This window comes from Melanotaenia boesemani, chromosome 14 (assembly GCF_017639745.1).
Source record: "Melanotaenia boesemani isolate fMelBoe1 chromosome 14, fMelBoe1.pri, whole genome shotgun sequence".
Lineage (NCBI taxonomy): Eukaryota > Metazoa > Chordata > Actinopteri > Atheriniformes > Melanotaeniidae > Melanotaenia > Melanotaenia boesemani.
The window spans coordinates 3,670,491-3,697,826 of NC_055695.1; the positions used below are offsets into that span (position 1 = coordinate 3,670,491).

The 27,336-nt window shown below is 41.9% G+C and overlaps 1 protein-coding gene across 2 annotated transcripts; it reads left to right on the forward strand.

Moving 5' to 3' along the window:
• On the forward strand, positions 1-27,336 carry tut4 (terminal uridylyl transferase 4). Of its 2 annotated transcripts, XM_042006004.1 has the most exons (30): positions 1-135; positions 2,182-2,717; positions 2,804-2,955; positions 4,322-4,438; positions 4,523-4,700; positions 5,461-5,549; positions 5,643-5,694; positions 5,841-5,910; positions 7,249-7,375; positions 11,605-11,724; positions 14,287-14,478; positions 14,557-14,731; positions 14,825-15,369; positions 16,227-16,377; positions 16,709-16,795; positions 17,198-17,301; positions 17,387-17,444; positions 17,523-17,626; positions 17,733-17,822; positions 19,947-20,060; positions 21,074-21,151; positions 21,259-21,436; positions 21,517-21,564; positions 22,734-22,816; positions 22,937-23,052; positions 24,050-24,204; positions 24,928-25,025; positions 25,246-25,789; positions 26,504-26,674; positions 26,767-27,328. In XM_042006004.1, exons 2-30 carry the CDS (start codon positions 2,261-2,263, stop codon positions 26,853-26,855), a joined length of 4,542 nt encoding a protein of 1,513 aa, XP_041861938.1. In that variant the 5' UTR covers positions 1-135; positions 2,182-2,260; the 3' UTR covers positions 26,856-27,328. The 2 variants fall into 2 exon arrangements, with proteins under 2 accessions (XP_041861938.1, XP_041861937.1); XM_042006003.1 differs by having other exon boundaries at positions 14,287-14,731; positions 26,767-27,336.

The following is a 27,336-nucleotide window of genomic DNA, read 5'->3' on the forward strand; positions in this document are numbered from 1 at the left end:
TGCAGCGGGGCAATGTATTAACATGGCGTCAGTGGTCGCTGTTTTGACCAGGGCCGTGGGATTTCAAAAACATTATGTGGAATAGAACCATGAGGACAGCTAAACAATAATCCCAAATCAACTGCAGAGCTCAAAGTAGGTTGTCGCGCGCTCCTGTGCGGTGTACTGAACGAAGATGTTCCCCTCTGTTTTTAATGACTTGATGCTGTGTGGCAGCTGAGTGCCAGTGTTATTAATTTCCTGTAGCTAGCTTTACGAACGACCGGGCACAGCGGCTAGCGTCAGTTAGCTTACGAGGTCTGCTAACAGCAAACTTAGCTAAGCAAGGAAGTCATCACGAAGTCTTCCACTCATACAAGTAACACGTTTTCGTTTAAACTGTGAGCTTTTCTTTAAGTCACGGTAACTAGTGTGCATGGTGACCCCGGAGCCCGTCCCCCACTAATCCTTTCTGTTTAGGAAGTTTAGCTAACGGTAAGCCCTTGAGTTGTGTCCAAGTCTGTTTCATCTGTGCTTTAGACATTCGCCAAAGCACAACTAGACATGTCTGTGACCTCTAATCTGTCTTTCGGTGCCACCTAATGTAAATCCTGAACGCCTAGCATCAGGTACGCGATCGTCGCTGCTCAGCATCACGTCGTTTCCTTTCTGTTTCTGTTTTTGTGAAATGGGTTTGCGGGTTTAATAATCACGACTTTCGTTTTAGTTGCTTTACTTGAGTTATGGGACGCAGAGATTGCCCAGGTACTTAACATTGAATTTTATTTATTTATTTTAAAGTTAAATATGTGGGTAATGTGGCTGTTTTATACTACTTTAAATGATCTCATTGCCTCGTATTTAACCTGTAGCCAAGATCTGTATATTTGTGTAATATAACAATGAAAAAGCACATGGTAGGTTATAACTGCAGGATATTTGTTATTTTTGTCCGATCACAAGAGCTGTTATCAGTTATAACGATATAATGAATAAGTAATTGCAACTCATCACTGTTAGTTTTTATTATTATTATCCTACCACCCCACAGTTAAGATATTCAGGTTCTCCTGTTTAATAACATTAACATTCAGGCTTTGATCATATTCAGGATATTCTGACTACATGGAACATCAGAAGACTTGTTTTTCATGCCTTTTTGCACGTGGCATCCAGGTTTCTGATCGTTGGTGTAAAGTCATGTTTGATGGTTCATCATCTCAGCCTCTCAAAGAACATTCAGGAACCTGCAGACAGTGTTTACACCTCATTTCCCTGGTTTCTGTTACTGCATATGAGGTAGCATGTCTGGATTTCTAGAAAAAGACTATCCAGGTTTTAAGGATGCATATATGAGCAGCATATCACCAGAATGCTCCATAATCCGTCCACGGTGCTGGTGCACGTGTTAACACGTCATTGTACTCTGATTATCTTTAGATGATGGGCTGTTGATCAGATCCTTGACTGTATATCAGCAAGGGTGATGTGTTTGGAACTTTGGTCATTTTATTGTCCAGACCACTAATCAAAAGAAAATTAATCAATCAAGAGTGAACATTGACTTGCACCAGCAACCGCCCCCTTGCTTCAGCTTTATTTTATGGTATTGCTCTACACTGTAGTATTGTGCAAAAGTCTTAAAGATGCTCTTATTTTCTTTCATATTCATCCTCCCAGTAGTCAGACATTGTTATAATCTTCTAAAATTGTCTTAAATAAATAGTTGTCCAGCTTTTAGAAGGTCAGATATAATGTTTTTCTGGTCGTTTTCAGCTTTTTTTATTTAGTTATTTTCAGTCCAGTCCAGGGACCTGACCATTTTCAACACAGAGCTATAAAGCATTAAAAAACAAACAAACAAAAAACCAGACAACTTGGTAAAGAACCAGTTTTAAATTCTTTAAGCTTTTTTTTATTAACAGTCTGTTGCCAACACATATTTTTTTAGCCTTTATTTAAAAAAAAACTCAAAGAATTCACACTTTTTCATGGGACTTTAATTGTTTCTCCACTCACTCTAGACATATAGATGTTGTGACCTTTTGTTTGTAGATGAAAGCAGGTTGCAGGAGACACCTGATAGGTACTATCCAGCTGAAGTTAAAAATATGTTTAATTTAATTAATAATTTATGCAGAAAGCTTTTACAACACTGGGGTGTTTTCTTGCTAGTTAGACTGATTTTCTCTCCTTACTTAGTTTTTAGGTGTCCTGCCTCCCTGCTCATCTTCATTGTGGTGTTGACTCCACCAGGGACAGCAGTAGCAGGACAGGAGGGATGGATGAGTCTATGAGTCCTGTAAAATCAGTCAAACAGTCTCAGTCCAGAGGAGCCAAGACTTTGTCCAGTCAGAAGGAGGGAACAAAGTCTGCACCGAGTAGCAAGGAAAACCTCATCGCTGCAAAGGATGAACATAATATAGGCAGTCAGGTAAGTCGTGCATCAGGGAAGGCTTTTACTGATAACTCCCTGGACAAGAAGAGAGGACGACCTGCCAGACTCGCCAGACTGACTGGAAGAACAAGTTCTGGGGAGAGAGGCAAAGGAAGAGCGGCAGGTTCTCAGCACCAGCTTGTGGCCCAGACTCCGGAGTCCAGAACGGCTCAGTCTGCGGAGAGCCGCTCCTTAGCAAAGAGAGAGACCAGCTCTCCTCTTTTACCTGGCACACCTGAGAGGGGCCTGGCAGGGCAGGCCAAGAGCTCAACTGGAGCTCCAGGAAAGGAGAAATCACATGGTGGGTGACAGGATGTCTTCCCTTAGATGGTTAGGTCTTGGTCACCGCATGGCATCTCTTTTAAACATTGTGATCTTTGCTTGTAGCGGTGAAAGCTGCAACTCTGATGCATCAGTCTGCTGAAGAGGTCCCAGAGGTGAGGCCCCCTGAGGAGGAGGGACTGCTCACAGAGCAGCAGCTGGGCCTCCGACAGGCAGAGGAGCGCCTCTACAGAGACTACATCCACCGACTGCTGAAAGTAAGGATCACTGTCCTTCATACGTATTAATACCCATGAAGAAATGGTGACCTTTGAACTGTTGTTTCCACAATTCACTGCAGCAGGTCCAGATTTTTTCAACCTTAGTGACTTGTGAAATTAGTCAGAGACACAAAGAAAGATGCTTTTGATCATTTGTTGATTTTTTTACTCTTTTATCATATATAAACCGCTGCTTTCCACCTCTTTGTTGATTTTCTCTGTTTTTATCAGACTGAAAATTCACATCAAAGTTTGAACAGTTAATCCGACTGTTATGGTTGTAAACATTTTAGCCTGATTCAGCAAGAAGTACAGTTCAACAGTCTGTATATGTTTTGATAGAATATATACCAGCCAATAATAGTTGATATATCTGGGATTGTGTTGCATGTTTTCCAGAAATGGGGGGGTGGGGGGGGGTTGTGATGGTGTGCGGCTGGAACATTGGGGCTAGTGCAGGCCCACACCGGGTGGTTGTCTGGTCCTCCCGGGCATTGTGTGGGCCTTCTGACTTGGGCAAAGAGGTTGGCTTTCGGGCCCTAAGGCCCTGCGCTGTGCCCGGCTTAGATGGCAGGTGCCCAGCGGGGTCAGTGGCTGTCGACCTTGGCCCGCCGAGGCCTGTGCCCATTGACCGCGGGGGGCTCTGGCTGGGGCCTTCCTCTGTCTCCTTCTGGGCCCGTCCGGTGTCATCTTGGTGGTGGAGTGGCTGGGATTCATGCTCCAGTATTGATGCTGATTGCCTGGGTCTCTGGGCCCCAGTCTGACTCTAGCTAATATTTTTCTCCTGAAAGCCAAGACTTGAGAGAACGATGAGATGAGAAAAGGCTTGGACACTATTGATCTGTGTGTTATTTCTACAAAGTTCTGTTAGTAATAAATTCTGTTTCTTCTGGTCGGCCTTTATGCTGCTATATCTATTAATACTTTCATTTTACATCATTTTAACCTGATAACGTAATGTCTGCATGGTGCTTGGAATTACAAGGGTTCAGCTTCTATGTGAGTTTTTACAAAAATAAATAAATAAAATACAGGCTCACCAAAAAGGCCTTACGACTTTGATCTATTTCTGATTCTAGGTGTGTTATTTCTGTAACCAAGCCAAGCATTTATTGTGTGCCAACACGATTGTCTGTGATGTTTATACAAAATCTGCTTTTGGTTGCACAAATAAAGCTAACATTGTTGCCTGGAGGGATTGATTAAATTCCAGGTGCTAAATATGGAAATGTTACCTTTCCTTTCTTTCCTCTTGGCCTTTTGGAATCACTACTCGTCTTTTTTTTGTTTGGGTTTTATTTCTTAATTTGCAGGTGAGTAAAAACCACAAACTGATTTCCTTTTCCTGTCTTTGTTTTCACAGCAGTCCCCCGAGTACCCAAACTATCAGTACTTATGCAAACTGTGTTCGGTGCACATTGAGAACATCCAAGGAGCACACAAACACATCAAGGAGAAGAGGCACAAGAAGAACATAATGGTTTGTGAACTGTAGCTTTCTGCAGGCGCGTGTTTGTTACTGCTCTCTGGAGTAGAAAAGGAGTAACATGCTGTGATATGTTAGGAAAAGCAGGAGGAGAATGAGCTGCGTGCTCTGCTGCCGCCCTCTGCCGCCCAGCTGAGGGCCGTGGACGCTGCCGTCCTGGAAACCGCCAGGCAGCAAGGGATCTCAGAGGAGGACTTTGAGGTGCGAAAGGCGGTGGTTGCCAGGATGGAGGACATCATAAAGAGGCACCTCTCAGGTTGGATGCTGTGACTGTGGCTTTAATGTGAAGAGAAAACATCTCCAGGAATGTTTGAACTTGAAGTCTAGCCAGTAGGGCTGGACGATATGGCCTAAAAATAAAATCTCTGATTTTTTATAACCAAATCCGATTTCCGATTTTAATCGATTTTTTTTTCTTTTCTTTTAAAAAACATAAATAAACTTATTAAAAACATTTATTTGTTTATATAGATGAATGCCAGCAAAAATAAAGCATATAATGTCGTAGCTCTTCCATCATATAAACAACTTCATATCTTACATAGAATTATCGACACAATGCATCCGTGATCTCTTTCCATCTGGATCCGCATCATACAGGATCCACTGCAGAAATAATTCCCCTGATGAAGGTTGTCTCTTAACTAGAGTTTGTGGGTTAAATTGACTTCTGCATCTTATAGAGAGCAGCATTTCTCACTGCAGTCATACACACAGCTAAATCCCAGGCGTGTGTGAAGGGTCACTTCACTGAAAATCTGTCAGACAAACACCGTTCTGGTGTGGAGGGAAGGCTAAGTCTGCTGCTAACTAACTATGGAAAAAAAATCCAGATTTTTATAAAAATCTCCAGAAATGCAAAATTTGATTTATCGATTTTATTGATTAATTGCCCAGCCCCACTAGCCAGCCTTAAATCATGATGATCTTCAGTCAAGTCTGAGTCCTTTATTATTCATTCATTAAAGGTCGACCCAAGTTTTTAGCCATTATTTATGCTCTCTTTGGTTTTCTAGCTTGTTCTCTCCGTTTATATGGTTCCTGTCTTACCCGATTTGCCTTCAAGACGAGTGATATCAACATCGATGTCACCTACCCCTCCACAGTAAGCCGGCTGCTCCTGTTTCACTAAATACTGAAGGAGCTTTTCAGCATATGTGTGATGATCTTGGTCTTTTTCACTTTGTCCTCCATGCAGATGACACAACCTGAAGTCCTGATTAAAGTGCTGGAAATCCTCAAAAACTGCAGTAAGTCTTTCTAAGTGTATTTCTGACTTAAACTGAGACATGTCACAGTTATTATTGTCTTTTTTTTGCTTTCCTTTAACATTCTCACTTTCATATCAAAGTGCAGCTTCAGTAAACGTCACCTTGGGTGGTTTTCTCTCTTCTAGCTGAATTTGCTGAGGTTGAGTCGGATTTTCACGCCAAAGTTCCTTCTGTGTTCTGTCGGGATAGTAGAAGGTGAGTGTTGCCTTACATGCAGGTTTTTCTTCTCATTTCTGTATCATTGCATAGATATGTAGTAATGTGTATTCAGTTCAATTAAAAATGTGTTTGTATGGCACATTTTAAACAACTTCAATTGACCAAAGTTCTTCACAAAGACGGCTGCAGATACAGATAATTACAAATAACTAGCCAAGCTAAACTCCTCTCAGCTAGCACTGAAGGGCTAGGAGAACGGATGTGTTTTCAGTCTGGAGTTAAACTGTCTAACAGACTGAGAGGACCTGACAGACAGAGGGAGGCTGTTAAACCAAAGAAGGGTCTACCACCTCTGGTTTTTGGCCTGGCCTTAGGGACAGCCAGTAGAGCCGGTCAGCTGGGCCACAACAAGTCACTCTAATATGATGAGCCCATAGAGTTCAAACACCTAAAAACAACATAGGAAGAGCGAAGCTGGCCTTGATGACTGTGCTGATTCGTTAAACAAACGCCCAACCATCACTCCCGGGTTCTTCACAAGAGGACGGCAGTCGGAGGACAGGGACCAGTCCCACTGTCCTGTCCATGTCTAAAAGTATGAGCCACCTCTGAAGCCTTTTTATATTTTGGCTTCAGCTTTCTTTTAACCCTTTTAAAACTCACCTCAAGCAGCAGTTTTCCAGCTCTCTGAAGATCTTCCAAAGCTTTTTGGGGAATTTTCTGCCTTTTTGCTCAGTTTCAGTCCAGTCCAGAGGAATGCTTTTTCTTTGTTAAGCCACTTAACTCTGACCTATGAATCAATCAAGCATAAAAAGGCTCCTAAGGGATGATCCAGTGTTGTATTGACACATAACAGACAACTTAGCAAAAAACCTCAAGGCGCTAAAATCATCCAACAAGCAGTGGCTGAATCAGGTGCTTCAAAGCTAAAGAGCATCAGACTTGCAGAAAGCAAAAAAGGCTGGAGCTCAGTAACTTTTTAACTTTGAAAAGTCCTTCAGCGATCCTGGAGGAATTTTCATTGAAGACTACATTGAGGATTGGTGGGAACTAGTTTAGATATTAGCAATTAATCCTGTCTAAGAACAGCTGTTAATACTGAATAAACATTATTAATGAAAAACATTCATTTCAGGGCACCAGTGGATAAACCACTGACTGAACATCTGTATCCATCTTTTGATGTCAATCTAACATATGTGCTATGAAAAAATGTGTTTAAACAAAGAGCAGCTGATCTCACAGAACGCCTGCGGTGGAAAATGGTTGTTTTATTACTTCAACACATCCCGTTAAATCTCTGAGGTTCAACGTTGGTTCAAGTCTTAGATCCAACTCCATCGTTGATGTGTGTGCTCTCTGTTTTTTCCACAGCGGCCTGATGTGTAAAGTGAGTGCAGGCAATGATGTCGCCTGTCTCACCACCAACCACTTGGCAGCCTTGGCAAAACTGGAGCCCAGACTGGTTCCTCTGGTGCTGGCCTTCCGCTACTGGGCACGGGTAAGGCTGCGACTGACTGGTGTTAGGGAGGAGATGATAAAGATTTAAAGTGCTCGGTCACTCTCCTGTGCAGCGGATAGTGATGTTCCTTTCTATGAGATTGAACATGTTCTCTCAGGTTTGGTAAACAAGTCTTTATTTTTCTGGCTGAAAATTGTTGCCAGTTACTCAAATTTAGCGTTTCAGTAACTTTGCTGCTGCAGTTTTCATGTTGATGATTTACATTTTATTTTTGTGTAAAAAGCAGATTAAATGTTGACTTTATCGCTAAATCCCATCGTTTTGGTATCTTCTCATCAGCACACGGGGGAAAGTGTGTGTGAGTACATGTCAGCTGAAGTCACATGATCACTTTCAGTGATGTTTGACAGCAAACAGAATTGAAATCACAGCCTTCCTCTGGCAGCGATGGTGACTTTTGCTTGGATTGCGTTGCTTAAAAAATGGCTTACATGCAGGGAAATGGCTGCTGAGGATATGACACCCAGTGTCGGCTGTGTGCCAGGTTATTAAAAACTTCAAGGATAGAGGCTAACTGCTGTGATGCAGAAGACGTCTGGACAACTAAGCAGCAATCACCAGGATCGTCTCCTCCTGAGGAGCCAGTTATGAAATCTAGTTGCCAGCTGTTCAGAGCCAGCAAAGAAGCCACTTCTCTCCAAGAAGATCAAGAACTGATTTTCTACAGAAAGTACAAAAACTAGACAGCGGAGGACTTGTAAAGTCATATTCTCATTTGAGACCCCTTCAGTCTATTTGCAACATCTGGAACATTGATTGTCCAAAGAACAGATGAACGCTGTCACGAGTCCTATGGCGTGTTAACGATGAAGCGCCCTGTATGAGCTCATTCCCACACAGCCCATAAACAATGACGGTAACAAGCACCGCAGCTTCCTCCAACAGCAACTTTTTCCAATGACGCAGGAGCAAATTAGAGACAATCTGCATGTCACAAAGCAGAAGTGATAATGAAGCAGCTTAGAGATCATCTCGGACATTTTGGATCATTGGCCTGGAGATTGCCCAGATCTTAGTTGTTGACATGGTTCCCTGTTTAAAATAGCTTGGATTAGGCCTGACTAAACACCTTCAGCTGGTGCGTAAACACCTCAAGCATCATTAAGAAGACTCTTCAGCGTCTAAGGAAACTGAAGGTGATGAGGGTGAACAGCAGCATCCTCAGAGCTTTAAATGTATTTTAAAGGTGCAGTGTGCAACAAAATCAAAACAGTTTTTATTGGTATCTGGTCACATTACTAAAATTACTGTTGTGTTTTTATGCTCTTAGAATGAGCCATTTATATCTACTTCAAGTGAGTCCACATACATGGCAGCTAGAGCTTCACAACATATCGTTTAAGCATCATCATCGCAATGTGCATGTCTGCGGTAGCCACATTGCAGGTCCTGCCATGAAGGTGGCAAATGAACTCACCGTGTTCTCGTCCAGTTTCAAGGTTACTTGACACACACTGCATGCAGGGGTCCACCAATCACAGGTGTTCTTAATCAGTTTGCCGAAGCAGACCACACCCCTGCACATGATTGAGGGGCGGGGTCTGAATCGGTGGTAACACCATTGAAAAATGAGCAACAAACAAGAAAACGATAAACAACAGTTATCTGGAATTATTTCTGCTACAAGAAGAATGATGACCAAACATGCGTTCTGTGTAGGCAGTGCCTTGCTCCTGTTGTGACAACCAGTTTGTTTGACCATTTACGTCGGCACCACACAACTCAGTACAGGGAATGCAAAACCAGATCCGAATGTCGTGCAAAACAAAAGAAAAAAACATTGGGAGCCTTTGCAAGTGTTACACCAAAGATCATCAACTCCAGTCCTGGAGGGCCGGGGGGTATTCCACAAAGCGGGATTAAGGGAGAGCTGGGCTTATCTTGATAAGTCTGGCTCTTTTAAGAGAGAGTTCTGTTCCATCAACGTGGCTTATGTGAATGCCCGCTGAGTAACCATGGTAACTTATGCACCTGAACTAGCCTGCTTGGGGCACGCTAGCGTTCAAGCTTAGCTTAGCTGTGTCTCAAAGGTCTGATACAGACTCCCAAAAAAGTTCCACTTGGTTGAACGCTGCGCTCGCTCCTCTCATTCTGGTATAAAAGATTAAAAAGAAAAATTCTATTCTACAGTCATTTAGCAGACACTTTTATCCAAAGCGACTTACTTACTTACTTACTTTGAGAGTAAGAACAACACAAGCAAGAATTCAAACAAGATGGGACATCATGATGAAGTGGTAGTCAGACTGCTGTGAGTCCAGTTGGACCCAGGTGCTGTCATGTAGTGCTGGAGGCAGTGCTATTTTTTTTTTTTTTTTTTTTTTTTTTTGTAAGTCATTTTGTTTAAATACAAGATCATGAATTCATCAAAATATCAACTTGGGCATAAGTGCATGATTTCATCATATAGTATCATCGTGGGCATAAGTGCATGATTTCATCATATAGTATCATCGTGGGCATAAGTGCACACAGCTTATTCAGTACTTGGTTGAACCAAAGAACCAAGAGAAAAAAAACAAAAAAACACTTATATCGCCAATATGAACTTTACAGAAATATGTGTTATACACCATGACTCTCCACAGTCTGTGTAATGTCTTTAATGTGTGTGTGAGAGAATTATTCCTGCTGATCGTACAATAGTGCAGAGAAAAGTCAGCAGGTGAGGCAGGCAGTACTCTGTGTCACCTCAAGGGGGCGTAGTTGCATGCTGGTGGATGAATAATGAAATAAGAAGCTCTTTTCAGTTCGTACCATGTAAATCTGACTCCAGAGGAGTCGGTTCCTCACCAGCCATGAACCCACTGCATGTCACTGATCTCCATCAGCATTCTGTGTTCAGCTGCTGAGAAAATGAAGCTCTCTGCTTGCTCTCTATTTCTGCTGCTCCTCTTTTCCACCATCCACTCATCAGGGCTTCCTACGTTCCTCAGGACCTCCCACATAGCCAGGCTATGTAAGCCTCGCTTGGATTAGCCTCAAGTAGATGCAGCTGAAATGTGTTTGAGCCTTAATTCAGAGATGGTGTTAGTTCAAGTGATACAGCCTGGCTTTCTTTAGCTATGTTCGTGGAATACCCCCCCTGTGTCCTACAGGTATTGGATGTTTCCAGTATGGAAACCTACTGCAACACACCTGATTCAAATGGATGGGTCATTACCGGGTTTGTGCAGAACTTGACAACAAGCTGTTGGAGATCCATTTCATTTCATCCGTGTTACACCGGATGAAAGGTTACAAACAGCAGAAAGAAATAACGGATTCTGTCACATGGCTAAAAACATGGTACCCGTTTATGTTGTTTTCAAAGATGGCTTTAAAAAAAGGATCAGCTCGCTTGGCAAACGGTACGTTACCCCATCACACAACTTTCTTTCTAAGGTTGCCATCCAGGAGCTGTACAACAAGTGCAAGGCAGAAGTTCAAACAGCTGTCAGATGTGGAGTGTTATGCAGCAACAACAGACCCAAATACAGAAGGAAAAAAAGTAGAACAGTATTTACCTGTAGTGTAGTCATCGATGCACCTGAGGCCGCTGGATCCACCGTACATGCACAGCTGTGCTTGGCATTTGACATAATTTCTATGTCCATCTTTACCACCAGATGTCAGTAATTCTTGCACACTGTACCTCTAAGTGCTGTCTCTCCTTATCTTTATCTTTTTGTGTGGCTTTTTTAGTAATTATTTTAGTACTCACCATGACCTGAGCTCAGTACTATGTTCATGTTTCATGACAGAATGACAAAGTTTCCCTGTATTACTACTGCAAATATTAACATAGGAAGTACGTATTATTGTTTTTCAGTGCATAATATAAAAATATGTCAAAATATTCTTTAGAAATACAGAAACGGCTAAATTTGAGTCACTGCTGAAAATTTTGTCAGGACTGTGTTAATAAATTTGAAATAAAGCTGCTGGACTCGTTGTTCTTAATGCTGAAAGGCTGGAAATGAAACCCCTGTCATTATAACATTTAACTGCTTTATGTCCTGAGTTTAGACGTTTTTCTTTAGATCATATCCATGCTTTTTAATTCTACCTCTGTCTGTACAAAGGGACAAAAACAGAATGTCCGCTATGTTTTTTTCTGAATGATGGAGCCGTTGGAGTGGGGATTTTGTAGGTTAGGAAGTTTGTTTCAGTTTTCTAGTCTGAATAAAAGCTGAGAGGAAGTCTTAAATGAATTTTTATCTCCACAGCTGTGTCACATTGACTGCCAGGCTGAAGGCGGCATCCCTTCATACTCCTTCGCCCTGATGGTCATCTTCTTCCTGCAGCAGAGAAAGGAGCCCATCCTCCCAGTCTACCTGGGCCGTTGGGTGAGTGGATCTATTCACAGAAGAAAAATCCACTCTGAATGCTTTTCAGCTGATAAACAGCATTCAGCTAAACTGTTTTCAGGCCTTTTTATTGATTCTTTGTTGGCTTTTATCAGAGATGACTGAAAAGGATGGAAAAGGCAGGTGTTAAGCAGGATGATTGTGGTTTGGTGCATGTCTGGCTAATTTATTTAACAAATCCAGAACAAAAGTTTTGAAATAGTTTTATCATTAGAATTGCTCAAGACCCGTGAGTTAAATATGCCTGAACAAAACCAACAAAAACAGACACAGACTGCATCAAAACTAGCTAACGCTAGCTAGCTGTCGTCTCATTTTTGAGAGCGAGGGAGATTGGAACCTGCAACACTAAAGTTGAGAACAGGAGCAGACTTTTGAAGGGAGACAATCTATTTGAGAGCAAGAAGGGACTCTTTGAGTGAGAGCAGAGTTTTGAGAGAGAAATAAGATATTTGAGCATAAAAACAAGAAATCTTGCTCTGAAATTGAACGATTATGCCTTTGATTAAAGAGGGAAACACCGCCATAGAAGATGTTGTTTATCAGAGATATTAAAAGAAAAAAAACACCTAAATTTGTCGGTTTGCTGCTGTTTAGTGGTCTTATTATATTTTAGCACTGTGCTGCATACATTTCCATAATAATGAGAAAAACCTGTTTGATGCTGCTGCTAAATTGTTGTTTATAAAAACTTATATTCATTTTAGTGCAAACAGCTTTTACCAGCAGAAATCATCAGAAAGGTATAATTATAATTCACTTTCAGGTTTTCTCTTGTTACTGCGCTGCTTGGTTTTTATTTAATCAAGGTTTAAAAGAGCTTCAGAGCCTGAGGGACTCACGTCTGGTTTAAACCTGGACTGGTGCACAGGTGGTCCTGATGCGGGAAAACGTGTTGTTCAGGCTGAAACCATCAGCTCCTCATCCAGAAATTCTTATTTTAATGGGTCTTCTGGTGCGTTTCTCAGGGGTTTAAAGTTGTGGGAGAAGGTTTCAGATAAACTCTCCCTGACTAGCTGCCAGCTGCTGGCCTTACTGCTGACAACAAACTGGTTATGAGGTGGAAACACACATTTAAAGATCTCTACTGGACTTTTTTCCAAGTTGCATGGATGCAGAGTTAGGGAAGGCTAATATTAATGTAAGGATGCCAGCAGGTGACAAACTAAGGTTCTATCAGAGATACTAATTGTGCATCTGTAACACCTGGATGTTTTTCCAGGATCTCCAGGGTGGGTTGTTGATGTGTTTTTTTTATTTTTTATTTACTTGTTTTACTCATGGCTGACTTTTATGGTTCTTGTTACATTTAATTTAATATTAGTTTTTATTTATTTTTTTTTTTTATTCTCGTTTTTTTTTAACATATTAAAAAAAACTCATTTAAAAACATTTATTTATACCTGATAAAGGAGCGTTGTCTAGATTTACAAACATTTTAAATAATATATATAATAATAAACGTTTAAAATAAAATTTAAAAACAATAATAAAGGGACAAAATTATCAGAATCCATCAAGAATAAGAAGTAAACCTACAAAGATAAAATTTTATTATAACTGTGATTACTTGTTGTAAAAATGTTGTCTGTTCCCTCAAGTAATTTTTTCTTTCTCTTTATTTTATTTTATTTTTTCCTGAACTGGAACAAAAAGCTCTTTTAAGACTTATTTGGTCTTTTCCCAGCGTTGGTTTTGCTGTGATGAAATCTGAATGTGTGAAAATGAATTTGGAATTAACTTTCTTCTCTTTGTGTTTATTTAGAATATAAATTGATAATTATAGCAAAACAATTAATACAAGAATTAGTTTGTTTTTTTCTCAACCACGTGAGTCTCATTTTTATTTTATTGGTATTTATTCCTGTTCTAATAAATCTCAACAGTTACGTTTCCCTGTCAAGCTGAAACAGACAGCAGCTGAATCAGGAGCAAGCTGACCACCCGGTCGACTGATCAGAGTACAGATACCTTGGCATTTTAATAGGTGACACCTTCTCCTTTACGCTACATATTCTGCAGCTGGTAAAGCAACTTCGGCTAAAACTGTGTTTTTACTTTAGGATTAAATCCCGCATTTCTTTTGAAGCTAAAAAGAAACTGTTGGCTGCGACTTTTAAGTTGGTGCTTGACTGTAATGAGGTGATTTATGCGAATGCCTTTTCTAAACACTTGCGTGCCCTTCATACGGTACATGATGGTGCTCTGAGGTTCATCACAAACTACAAAGCTCTTACCCATCACTGGCTTTTGTGTGCTTGTGCTGGTTGGGCTGAGTCAGGTTTTTTCTCATTTATAAATGTTTCCTGGGGCTGCTTCCCTCACATTGGACAACTTAAGTGGGTATAATCTTCAATCACAAGACCTCTTAATGTTTGCTGTTCCCAAGGTCAGAACGGAGAGTTTAAAGGTTTTTAAATGCTGCTCCTGATGCCTGGAACGACCTTGAAAAAGACCTTGGACTGAAGGAGCCGAAGAAGCTGAAGTGAGTTATTTTTCCCCCTCTGATGTCTGTCACTTGATTCTTGATCTTTCTTTCAGGTTGAAGGCTTTGATGTGAAACGAGTGGACGAGTACCACCTTACTGAAATCGTGCTGGACATGTTTGTGAAGTGGGAGCACAGACCTCCGAGCTCCCCAGATGGACGAGACAACCGGAACGAGCCCAGAGGGGAATGCAGGTCCAAACGAGAACAGAACAAATCTGATGAAACTAAATACTCTGAGGGTCTGGTGAGTTCTACTTTGGCACATAATTATATTAGACAAAAGGAGGCAGTGTTGATGTTGTTATTCTGGTTTTTCTTACAGAGCCCCCTTACCCTGGATCTGGCTAAAAGTGTGTCGCTGGGCCAGCTTTGGTTGGAACTCTTACGTTTCTACACGCTGGAGTTCGCTCTCGAGGAATACATCATCAGCATCCGCCTAAAGGAGCTCCTCTCCAGGGAGATGAAGAACTGGCCTCGCCGCAGGCTCGCCATTGAAGGTCAGAGACCGTTCTTTCAGAAAACTGCTCACACTAGCTGGGAGCACTGTCAGAAATCCACTGTGTGTGTGTGTGTGTGTTTCCACTCTCTAGATCCGTTTGCCTTGAAGAGAAATGTTGCACGAAGCCTGAACAGCCAGATGGTGTTCGAGTACATCCAGGAGCGCTTCCGAACAGCTTATAAATACTTTGCCTGCCCCCAGAAGAGGGGCAACGGTGGACGTCAAAGGAACAAGAAGACACAGGGGCAGGCTGTAAAACTGGAAGGAGCCGAGAGGAAACGGGACACTCGCTCCAACAACGAAGAGGACGACTGCAAAGGGGAAGAAAGTGCTCAAAAGGAGGGGTCGAAGGAGGATGAAGAGCCCGACGGCGATGATGAAGACGGTTCGGATTTGTCCAGGAAAAGGGATGAGAAGACTTTAGATGCCAGCCTCTTGGACATGGTGCTCAACGAGAGGAGCAAAACCTCCTTCTCCCCCAATGGCCTGCTGGACAGTGACAAGGAAGGGGAAGAAGAAGAGGAGGAGGATGAAGTGGAAGAGGAGGAAGACTGCGTTTCAGAGAGGGATGTGCCTGTTTCATCAGAGGATGATCTGCACTACGAGTTTGATAAGATGATCTTCACTGGTGGGAAGGTAACTCCAGCTAACACAGTTCCCTCCTTACTTGTATATCTGATCAGGTCAGATGAATGGCTCGTTACCAGGCCTCTGCAGAGCTGAATGGCATGTGGATGAGGGAATTCAGCCATTCGATTCAGGTTTGTTGGAGAAGTGATGCATCTAAAAGTTGCAGGATATTAGCTCTCGATGACTGGACACTCCTGAGATCTGACTGCCTCTGCTGCTGCTCACACCGGACAGATTCTGGTGAAAACTACGCTAGATTTGAACATCAAAGTAAAATCAGAAACCCGACTGCGGAAAATGGCGTTTCTCCGTTTGTTTACTTGCAGTGAACAAGCAGTTTTCTGTCCTGGCCAATCAATGAGCCGGATTTTCTTCCTCATTCTTCTTGATCAGTGGTGGTTTCAGGGAATATCGCCCCCTTACGAGCAGTAGTTAAAACTGCATGACATCCAGGTGGTTTGGTCCACTTGAAATGCAGTGTGAAACCAAACCAAGGTGGGACATTTTTTTGTTCCCCTCCTAATGAAACTGAGTCCCCTGGACTATCCAAAGTCCAGGGGAGTTTATATATCCAGGTGGCTTCCTCTGCTGCATGAAGTAAATTTGTGGAGGAAATACTAGACGAAGAGAACAACATTTCGGTCGATTGTGTGGAGCTGTTTTTGGAGTGAACCTGGACATGCCTTTAGAAAAACCTGCTAAAAATAATGTTTTTCATATCTGGTACCAGACTACAAATCTGCTGGTAGCTCACAGCTGTAAACATCTGCAGGCATCTTTATAGAATAGTTTCATGTACAGACTTTTTTTAAATTTTACTGGAGTTTGAAGGAGTTCATCTGTGGACCTGATTCTTGTTCCAGCCTCCAACTGTTGTGTGCAGCATCTGCAAACGAGACGGACACCTGAAAGACGAGTGTCCTGAGGACTTTAAGAAGATTGAGCTGAAGCCTCTGCCTCCAATGAACGACCGATTCAGAGACATCCTGGATGGACTCTGCAGATTGTGCTACTGTATGTAGGAAATGATGCACCTATGTTTGTATTTCTCAGTTTGTACATTTATTGCTGTAGTTTTATTTTCAATTATATAGTAGATTATTTGCTAACACATTTTACACACTGAAACAGTTTTGCAATTAGTTGTGTTAAAAAAAAGCAAACAAAATAAATTATTCTTTCATAACATCCTGGAATATAAAATCATGTGATAAAATCTCATACTTTGACATTAATCTGTGCGATAACTAAAGCAGCTAATTCCCACCGTTCTGGCTGAAACTGCAGATCTGTGACTGGGTGTTTTGCTCAGAAAGACTGAATTTGTGTTTTTGTTTGTTTGTAGATGAACTATCGCCTTCACATGTTGAGCAGCAGAAGAGGGAACAGATCCTCGCCAGCCTGGAGAGGTTCATAAGGAAGGAGTTCAATGGTGAGCCTTAACTAACCGTAAAAAGAAGTGATTATTGGAGGTTTGATGGTGATACAACATATCCAAGAAAGAAAAGCAAAATAAAACAAAGGAGAGGAGGTGAGCTAACGACAGATAAAGTGTAAGAAAATTACGCGTATAATAAACATACACATATACAGTCCTTAGGATAGAAAAAAAGTGAATAAATAATTATAATGATTTATATATTGGTGATAATAATAATGATGATGATGATGTAAGTCAGCCAAGACCATTAGAGGCGGAGGTGGAGTAGAAGCCGTGCTAATAAGGGCGCCCCACACAGCCCAACCTCCACCACAGCACCCCAGTCCTGAAATGTTTATATGTTCAAAGAGAAACTGTAATTTAGTTTTATTTTCTGTGCTTTTAAATCCACAGACAAAGCTCAGCTCTGTTTGTTCGGCTCTTCTAAAAATGGTTTTGGCTTCCGCGACAGCGACCTTGACATCTGCATGACTCTGGAGGGTCATGAGACTGCAGAGGTTGGCAGGTTGAGCACACAATGACTGTTTCATTAAACTCCTGCCGCCTCTTTTTTCCTCATACTCAGCTGATTTTTCTCAACAGAAGCTGAACTGTAAAGAGATCATCGAAGGCCTTGCAAAAGTCCTAAAGAAGCATACAGGTGAGCTATGGTCTCTTTGTAACTTGGTAAAATTTGCATTAAGAGCAGCTGGTGATTTTCTGACTTCTCACGCGGCAGGTTTGAGGAACATCCTGCCTATCACCACAGCTAAAGTGCCTATTGTGAAGTTTGAACACAGACAAAGTGGTTTGGAGGGAGACATTAGTCTTTATAACACCCTGGTGAGTGGACGAGGCCTTTGTACCTCAATCTGCTTTCACTCAAATGATATCTAAACTTTTTTTGTTGTTGTTTATAATGAATTATTTGGAATGTCTGTTTCTGGAGGCTCAACACAACACCAGGATGCTGGCGACGTATGCAGCTCTGGATCCACGTGTGCAGTTCCTGGGATACACAATGAAGGTCTTTGCAAAGGTAATGTGAAAGTCCTGAGCCCTCTTCATGTTGTTATAAAGGCAGAAAAAAAACTTTTTGACTAAAGCAGCGCTTGTGCTGGTTCAGGGGTGGAGATAGAGATGGTTGTAAGCTGGTTCTAACTTCAAACTGGTTTGGTTTTTCCACAGAGAACCACAACAGAGCCACAACATTACGTCACTTTAAATGTAGCTTACAGTCTTTGACCTTCCAGCCAGTGTATTCAGAATTTCTGTAGATAACCACAGTGCAGGACGACCATTTACCTTAATGACAGTTTACAGTGTTTATTAATTTTCCCAACAAATGGATGTCTTAATATCACCAGAGTAGTTTTAAAGCACCTTTTTCAAACAGAACTTCTGAGGTGCTGCAACAGTGACTAGTTCCTGAATGCTAGCTGGTATTAATGAGGAACCATGCAAGCGTTTTTTTATGCTGTTTCAGGTGGGATGTGTTCTACAAACACACGCAGACACATGACAATGTTAATAAACCTGCCTGCAAACAGCGTATAAGAATTCAGCAGCAGACGGACAGAAGAAAATAACTGCCCTGTCAGATGTTAAGTAGACTAAATGCTACACGGCCTCTGCAGTTTTTAAACATGCCAGTCACAAGATGAAGCCATAGACCACAACGTTGGTCATGGTTCTGGTGCTAGCATAGCATAACGAGTTGTGTTGCAGGTGATCGTCCCTGCAGCATTTTCTAGTCTTGTTTGTCTCACTTTCTCTCCATAGCTACAGTCTGCTTTCATAAACTAAGGTTTGTGGTAAGAAGTCTGCACTGTCTAGAAAAATAAAGAAACGACTTTATTTGTGTGGAAATTCAAATGTCTCAGCAACTCCAGAGGATGGTATATACAGTATAAAAAGAGAAGCAGATGAATAGTTCAGTGAAAGTTCTTTGTGCTAATTGAAGAGTCTAATTACTGTGGAAAGGAAGTGGCTACGTGTGGGTCAATGAGTCTCTGACTGAAATGGCTGCATGCCTCCCTGAGTCTCATACAGGAGGTAAGAGGTGTTGGTCAAGATGGATCTTAGCTTAGCCAACATCCTCCTCTCACTCACCACCTCCACTGAGTCCAGAGGGTAGACCAGGACAGAGCTAGCCCTCCTCTCCAGCCTGTCCAGCCTCCTCATGTCCTACTCTGTGGATCCACCTCTCTAGACCACATCACAGAAGATGGCCGAAGCAACTATGATGTCACAAAATGTCTCCAGAACTGTCCTGCACACTCCTAAGTCTCCTTAGAAAGTGAAGAGGACTCTGGCTCTTTTTAACCTCAGCAGATTGGAGAGCAGGCACTGAATTAGTTGTAATAGTGTTAATAAGAACGAGCAACTTTGTTTCATACATGCTACAGGTTTAACGTGGGAGAAATATGTATTTACCTGTGAAATATTCCAGTAAAAACACAAGATGAATGAAGACATCTTACTGATGTCTAATGATGTTACTGAGGTCTTAATAAAATTATTACCACCAACAAAATTACATTACTACAGCACATCCTCAAGACACTTTCATAATAAATATACTGTTCTGACTTTTTTGATACTACAGCATCACAAACACTTGGTGTTGCATATTTTCTCTCTCCAGCTGCATGTCTGTGTTATGTCAGTTCCTTGGACAGCAAAATTATTGAGAATTTAACAATTAATTGTTAGTGTTAACCATTAAGTTCCTGAGGAGTATAAGCTTCAGTGTGACTCACATTTATGTCGTAATCTGTCATTAAATCAAAAACATGTCAGAGAAATCTTTAAGTTTTCTGTAGTACTAAAGTAACTGATGCAGTAGTTTGCGTCAGTGAAAATGCAGCGTATAGGCGTTCGCTGCATTTAGCGAGATGCTAATTTACGATGTATGTATTTTTGCTGGATAGAGGGCTGAATCAAAGCGGAAATTCGATGCTAAGCAGCTTTTTTTTTAATAAAATGTCTTGTATCAACTCTGTTGTAATAAATTGAACTAATGTAGATTATAATGAACTGGACTGGACTTATTTTAAGAGTGACCTGAAATGACTTCTTCATGAATTGGTCTTCTATATTTTCACCTTAACAGTAATGGATACCCCCCCGCCCCTTTATTTATTTATTTTTTTGTTCGCAGCGCTGCGACATTGGCGACGCTTCACGAGGAAGCCTCTCATCCTATGCTTACATCCTGATGGTGCTTTACTTCCTGCAGCAGAGGCAGCCACCAGTCATCCCCGTCCTGCAGGAGGTACCCACCACTCTGAGCCGTGTCTGAAACATCAAGTGGTTTTTAAATATTTTCATACTTGTCACTCTTATTTGTTATCTTTGTTTTTATTTTTTCAATCTTTTTAACTCCAGTGTTTTCCTCATGGGGGTCCTCCATGGTGGAGGCTTTGCCTGCTCAGTCTGCAGGGTCGTTGCCGTGGGGATCGCCCGTCTGTGCTTAATGCCTGCAGAGTTTCTATTGCAAAGTAGAAATTAGATGAAAACAGTTATATAAAAATGCTCAAAATAGGTTTGTGATTTTACAGATAACTGTCAGGGTAAAGGAAAAGACATGTAAACAAACACGAATGCCTAACAAAAACTCACCCCAAGTTCAAAAGCAGAAACAGAAAAACAGCCCATCATCAGCTCTGCCAGAGACCAGGCTTCTGGTTCATTTGAGCCTATCAGACGAACCTTTGTGATGTCACATCACAAAAACAACCATAATTCACAACACATGTCTGTATGAACCGTTAGTTACCCTGTAGTTCGTCTGATTTGCAGTACATTTCTCCATTTGCACATTTTGCATATATCTGAAAAAGTCTAGATGCTTTTTATTTACGGCTCTGCCATTTCATAACATTTGTCTGTCGTCTTTGGGTGGCTGGGGGTCCTGCACTGCAGCCCTATAGATTTGGTGAGGACCCCTTGTGGTGGCGGCCTCTGTGGTTATGGGTGGGCTGGCTCCCGGTTTGGACGGATCCCCAAGATATTCTTTCCTCACAGCAGCGTCAGGCCAGATTTGTTTTCAATTAAAACTCAGTTAAGAGACAGGTCTTTGTACATCCTGTATGTGTTTGTACATCCTGTATGTGTGTAAGTGAAAGAATGGGATCAGTGTTTAAACTGTTTTTCATTTTTAATAATTAAACACTTGTTTTTTTTTGTGTAAAGCATTTTGCGCTGCTGCATCATAGATAAACTTTAAGTAGATTTTTTTTGCTTTGAATTGGATGATATAAGTAGACCTGTATTTTTTAATTGTAGATCTTTGATGGGAAGACTGTTCCTCAGCGGATGGTGGATGGCTGGAACGCTTTCTTTTTTGACAACCTGGAAGATCTGGTGAGTTTAGAGATTGAAGCAGCAGAAGATGCACTGTGTTTTCACACATACATGCCTCATGCTGTTTCAGATTGAAGTCTGAATGTTCCTGTCTTCTGTCCACACAGCGTCGGCGTCTCTCGGACCGTCAGCCGAACACAGAGTCTGTGGGAGAGCTGTGGTTGGGGCTCCTTCGGTTTTACACCGAAGAATTTGACTTTAAAGAGAACGTCATCAGCATCCGGCAGAGGAAACGCCTCACCACGTTTGAGAAGCAGTGGACCAGCAAATGCATCGCTATCGAAGGTGCAGATGTGACTTTGCTTTGCCTGCAACCGCCTCCTAATTCTGCAGAAAACTAGATTCTCACGTGTTCTTCTCCTCAGATCCTTTCGATTTGAATCACAATCTTGGTGCTGGAGTTTCTCGCAAGAGTAAGTTCTGCATTGCTTAAGATTTCTACATGGTGCTCATTTCCTGTTTCATCATTTTAATTTGGGGTTCCATTAGAGGATATTTACATGTTTTATTGATTTATTCCCTCAGCTGCTTAATCAGAGCCAGTTTTATTTCCTACCTTTGTTAGGTCCTGCAGTCTGAAAAACCCAACCTGCTCTGATCAGTTAGCTAGCAAAGCCCTCTGGGAGCTGCTGGCCACTAACAAAACCATGAGTATGAGTTGGAAGCAGAATCAGACCCAGAACAAAGACTGATCTGAACAAATGCCAGGTTCTAAAATATCTGCATCACAAACATTCATTTACTACCAGTAAAATGTTAAATGGTGGTTCAGTTCAGGTTGCAGTAAAAATTCAAGCCTCATCAGTTGCTGAAGAAACGCACTTTTTTTTTATCAGTGCATCAAGTGCTGAGCAACAACAGATCATATGAGACATTTTGGAGCAGGATTTAGTGGAGACGTGGTTTTTACGTGGTTCATGTTATAATTCGGACTGCAGTTTAAACCATTTATGGTCCTGACGGGACCCACGTGTGCAGAGGAAGACGTGACATCAGATGTTTATGGAGGTAAATGTGGATGCTACGCATCATATCAACTGCTGTGCAGTTGGAGCTGCGAAATTATGATCTAATATATTTCCCTTCATTGTTCATATTAGAGCTTGCATGTCCCGCACCCTCTGGTGCAGAATCATGATGTTCGTCTCACTTTGATGATGTAAAAGTCGGATGAAATGTGACATGACCAGTCAGATGGATGTCGCTTTGAAAAAGATCTGATGCCTCTCCGAGATAGTACCACGTATGGAGTCGGATTATTAAAAAAAATATCTGATTTGTGCTGTGCAAACTTTCATAAATAGATGGTTTACAAACGAGAAAAAGGGTATGATTTGGTGAATGTTCCCTTAGCTGAGACTTTTGGCTGCAGATTTTATGCTCAGCATGTTACCATGGTAATGGAGCCATGTTTAGAATATGACCCACCTTAGAGACAGCTCTTAGCTCACACACTAGACCTCACAAATCCATACGCATAGTAAGGCCCAGGCATGCTGCTGTTCCAGGTGAGTGAATTTAAAGTGGATGGTAAGCCTGTTTTTTCCATCCCCATCCTTAACCCTGCCTCCTCCTCCCTCAGTGACGAACTTCATCATGAAGGCCTTCATAAACGGGAGAAAGCTGTTCGGAACGCCATTCTATCCTGTCCTCGGCACCGAAGTGGTACGTCACTCACGACTCAGCTGCTGTTCTCACACTTGATGAAATGTGAGGGCCCGAGCTTTGCCTCAATGAACTTGTAATGATTTTAAAATGTGCGCTGTGTCCCGTGTTGTGCTGCAGGACTACTTCTTTGACTCGAAGGTGTTGACAGATGGCGAGCTGGCGCCCAACGACAGGTGCTGCAGGATCTGTGGGAAGATTGGACATTACATGAAGGACTGTCCAAAGAGACGCAGGTTAGAGCAAAAGTCATAATCACCTTTTTTTTTTTTTTTTTTTTTGATGTTGGAAGTATGATCATCAAACATGATTATTTATTTCCTTAAAAAATCGTATTTCTTTACTGGGCTTCAAAAAGCTCTAAAGAGTAAGAAAGAAGATTTCCTCAAATCTCTGAAATGTGCAGACAGGCGTAGCTGCAGTGTCGTTACAGATGGTTGTGTTTCAGTGGGAGGAATCAAACAGGTTGTGTTGGAAACCAGTGTGTCCACTGTGAGCATTAATGGTCATATTTTTGCTTGTAGACTTCATCCACCAGGGAGCTGAGACCAGACAGTTGACAAATGTTTGTTTATAAACAACACAGTGTACTTATTTGTGGGAAATAAGACTAGTTGATGGGATTGCTAAGGTACTCAGGTATTTCATAACTAGTTAAAAAAGAAACATGCCATTGGCACCATAGTTGCTTTGTTTCTCCATCATCTTCCTCCATCACAGATATAATGATCTCCTAACTAACTACTGTAAGTATATTTGTCAGTTTGCAGCCGCAGTGATGCATCTTAAAGATGCAGGTAATTTCAGACTTGATCAGCAAACTTGTCTTCTAAACTTTCTGTAATGTTTGACGCTGTGACCTCATGTCTGGTCAAATCAGTCCCTCCGCTGCACCTAGAGGTTATTCCCCAGCTTGCAAACACGGAGCCCTGATTTCTGAGAGCGTGCACCAAAGTTGCTCTAAACAAATGCAAAATACTTGAGGCAGCTGTGATATACATGAAGGGTGAACTGCAATTTTTGCACTTCTGCACAGGCTTCACATTTCACCACCGAAGGATGCCACTCGATAAAAACCCACAAACATGCAATGTTCTGATGTTTCTGTTGAGAGCAGGGACGTATCCATGAAGCTGTTTTGTTGCCGAGAGTATTTTGTGTTGGCAGGAAAACTATTTGATCAAAGAAAGAGCTTCCCACACACACCTGAACTCTTTTTTTATTCGTTGCTAGGATGAAGAAGAAAGAGAACGATAAAGACGAGGACGTCAAAGAGGAGGAGCGGGAACCGAAGGACAGACGTTGTTTCCAGTGTGGAGACACGGGTCACGTACGAAGAGACTGTCCCGAGTACCGCCACCTCAAACAGAGGAATGCCGGAGCGCCTGGTGAGCAAGAGGAACATTTTGGTTCCAGTTTGACTAATTATCACCAAAGAAATTCATATTACATATTTATAATATCTGTAGGAGCTATTTAGTAATTAACTGTTGGATAATTCAGTTGAGATTATTTTTTATATTTGTTTTGGGGAAATGTTTTTGTTTTTTGTTTAGTATGAGCCATATGGGGGACTAAATTTATTAATACGGTGTCAGGTATAGGACCAGCATGCACCAGGATGAGCGCATGTTGTTTTTTACCAGCACAAGAGAAGCAGCAGATGGAAAGAATGTTTGCTTGCTTGCAATAGAGCAGAGGTCACTAACAAGTGGACCACGGTCCGGATCTGGACCCAGAACCTGTCCCAAAAATCCACCTGTAACTTTTACATCAATCAAATTCAGATGCTCTTTATTAGTCATTTCTCTGGTTATTAAATGTGCAGAACAAGGAGCATGATGCAGGAAAATGGAATACTTCAAACAAAAGCACAATATTTGTTCTAGATCAGAGGTTCTTACAACATACGAGAAACATTATTTTTGTTTATTCACCAGGAACTCACGGTGAGGTCAGATGGCTTTTACAAGAGAGACTTTCTATCAATTGATTTTGTGTGAAAATGACTCATGATATAGACTCGGTAGGAAAATCATTTTGAATATGTTGGGGAAACACAGAAGATCAGTAACAAGCAGCTTTTTTTATGGCTTCTCCTTCTTCCACAGCTCCTCACATGGTGCGAACTGTGATGAGTTCCCAGAACATCCCCCTTCCTCCGACCTCTGGAGATGGTCCTGGAAGAACCAGACAGCCTTCTGAATGTGTGAGTACAGAAGTCAGACAAAACCATCAGTTCCCACAGGAGAGTAAAAAAGATTAAACAAGAAAATGGATCTATTTATTTATTTGTTTTGTTTTTTACTTCATTAAGGTCTCTGAGTTAATGTAGCACTGAAATGTGAGCTCTAGTGTTCATGCTGCAGAAATGTTTCTAGGTCCAACATTTCAAGCTTGTGCACCTCTTTTCTTTCTTCTGTCAATAGTCCGATAGTCGGCAGACTCCGCCCTACTCCCCGCAGCCCACCACTGTCCAGCAGAGCTCCTCCCAATCCTCCGGTTCCCCTCAACCCAAAACCAGTTCTGCTGGTCCCCAGAAGCAGCCGGCCCACCCCCAGGTTCCGTTGTCTCTCTTTAGCTATCCTAGCTCCCATCCAGGCCAGTATCATCCAGGGGCGCTGACGGCACTGGGGCTCCTTCCTTCACACCAGTCCCAGGGGCAGCCTCATCACCCGGTCCACATCCCCTCCACATCCTGGCCAATCCACGGTCCAGTCCTCACTTCGTCTACTCCCACCATCCCCTCCCCGCCTGGCCTGAAATTCGCCCTGCGTTCAGCGTCAGGGAATGGGAGCCCCACCGGCTCAGGAGGCGGCCCCAGCCCCATGAGTCTGAACGACCCGAGCATCATCTTCGCCCAGCCGGCGGGGAGACAACTGGGCATCGGAGGGCCTGGACGAGAAGGACACTGGCACAACCACCTTGCACAACCTGGGTCACTTATGGGCAATGGCACTGTGGTCAAGTCAGGTATTCACTGGGTGAACTGTGGTGGCACCATTGGTCTGTGTGGGGCTCTGTCTGTCTTCAGATGTCTTAAACTTTAACCTCTTAAGTCCCAACACTCCCATTACTGCAACTGGAAATCCACAGTCTCAGCTACAAGCTCATTTAAACCATTTCTATCACCACTAAACACAGTTAAGACAGCAGACAATTAAAAGAGCAGGTAAATAAAAGAGGTAAACACAAATTATGGATCCACCTAACAGCATGTACATGGACTAACGCCGTTACTACTGAGAGCAGAAAACTGTAAGTTGGAGCCTGATGAAGGGAAAAATTGTTCTCATGCTGTTTCATGGCTTTCTGGAGATTCTGCTGCAGAACATTTTCTAACAGGTTATATTTTAAGTGCAATCCTTCATGTTTTTCCCATGTTCCTCAGTTACTTTAACACAGTGGCATCTGTAGTGATGCTTCCACCTCTGATGAAATCAGTGTTAGCTTCATTTTCATACTAAGATGGTTGACAGAGTCTGTAACTGCAGAGAACTAATCAAGCGGAAACCTAGAAAGACGCTTGAGGCTTAAGAGGTTAAAGAGCAACTTCTGGTTTATGTACAATATGTAGACGTTTCTCATCCAAACCAGATGATTCTAGTTTCTTTTTGTTGACTCTGATTCTGTAAGATCTAGAAAAAAAAATGACCCTGACAATATCTTTATTTCCTGTCTCCTCAGAGTCGGGCCACCAAGCCCAGTCTGCAGGCGTGAGCCAGGGCTCTCGGTTATGGGACCACAACAAACCCCCCCAGTACACCCTCTCTCCATCCTGGCCCTACAGGATGCCCCAGAACTTCATCCAGCAGGGCAATGGAGGCTTCCAGCCTGGCAAACCCTTCATGACTCAAGGTCAGATTTTCTTAACTGGTTTTAACTGGTAACCACAAGTCGTCTGGTTCTGACGACTTTAAGGCTTCTTACTCTTTTTTTCCTCTCAAAAGGCGGCTCAGTGGTGCATCCCAATCCAAACTTCCCACTGGTTCCTCATGTCCGGCATCCATCTCTGAATTTCATCCAACAGAAGAAATAAGTTGCATCTCTTTTAAATTAGGTCCACGGTCAGTAATTTAACAGTAATCACAAACTCTTTACATCACTTGATGACATGCAAATTTTTAAAATGAATTTTATCATTTTTGTACAGTTTTTATGTTTTACTTTTTGTCATTACATTGATTTGTGATACAAATGTCAAATATTTTAATACCCCCGTTTTTGAGGGGGTCCAAAAAGTGTTTTTATTTTATGTGTAAAGTAAGCAGGACAAATGCAAACCTTTATTTTTATTAGCTGTATTCATACTTTGCTTGCAACAAGATGAAGGCTTTGAATAGATGTTTGTTTAAAAACAATCTAATGTGTCACCCCAAGTATGTAGTGCCAAAAGCAGAGCTAGCAAGAAAAAAGGGAAAAAATCTTAAATTTGGAAAAAAAAAGGAAAAAAAGAAAAAAAAAAGCTTCAAGAAAATAAAGAAAAAAAGCAAACAGTTTTGTTGTGTGGCGCAGTTTCT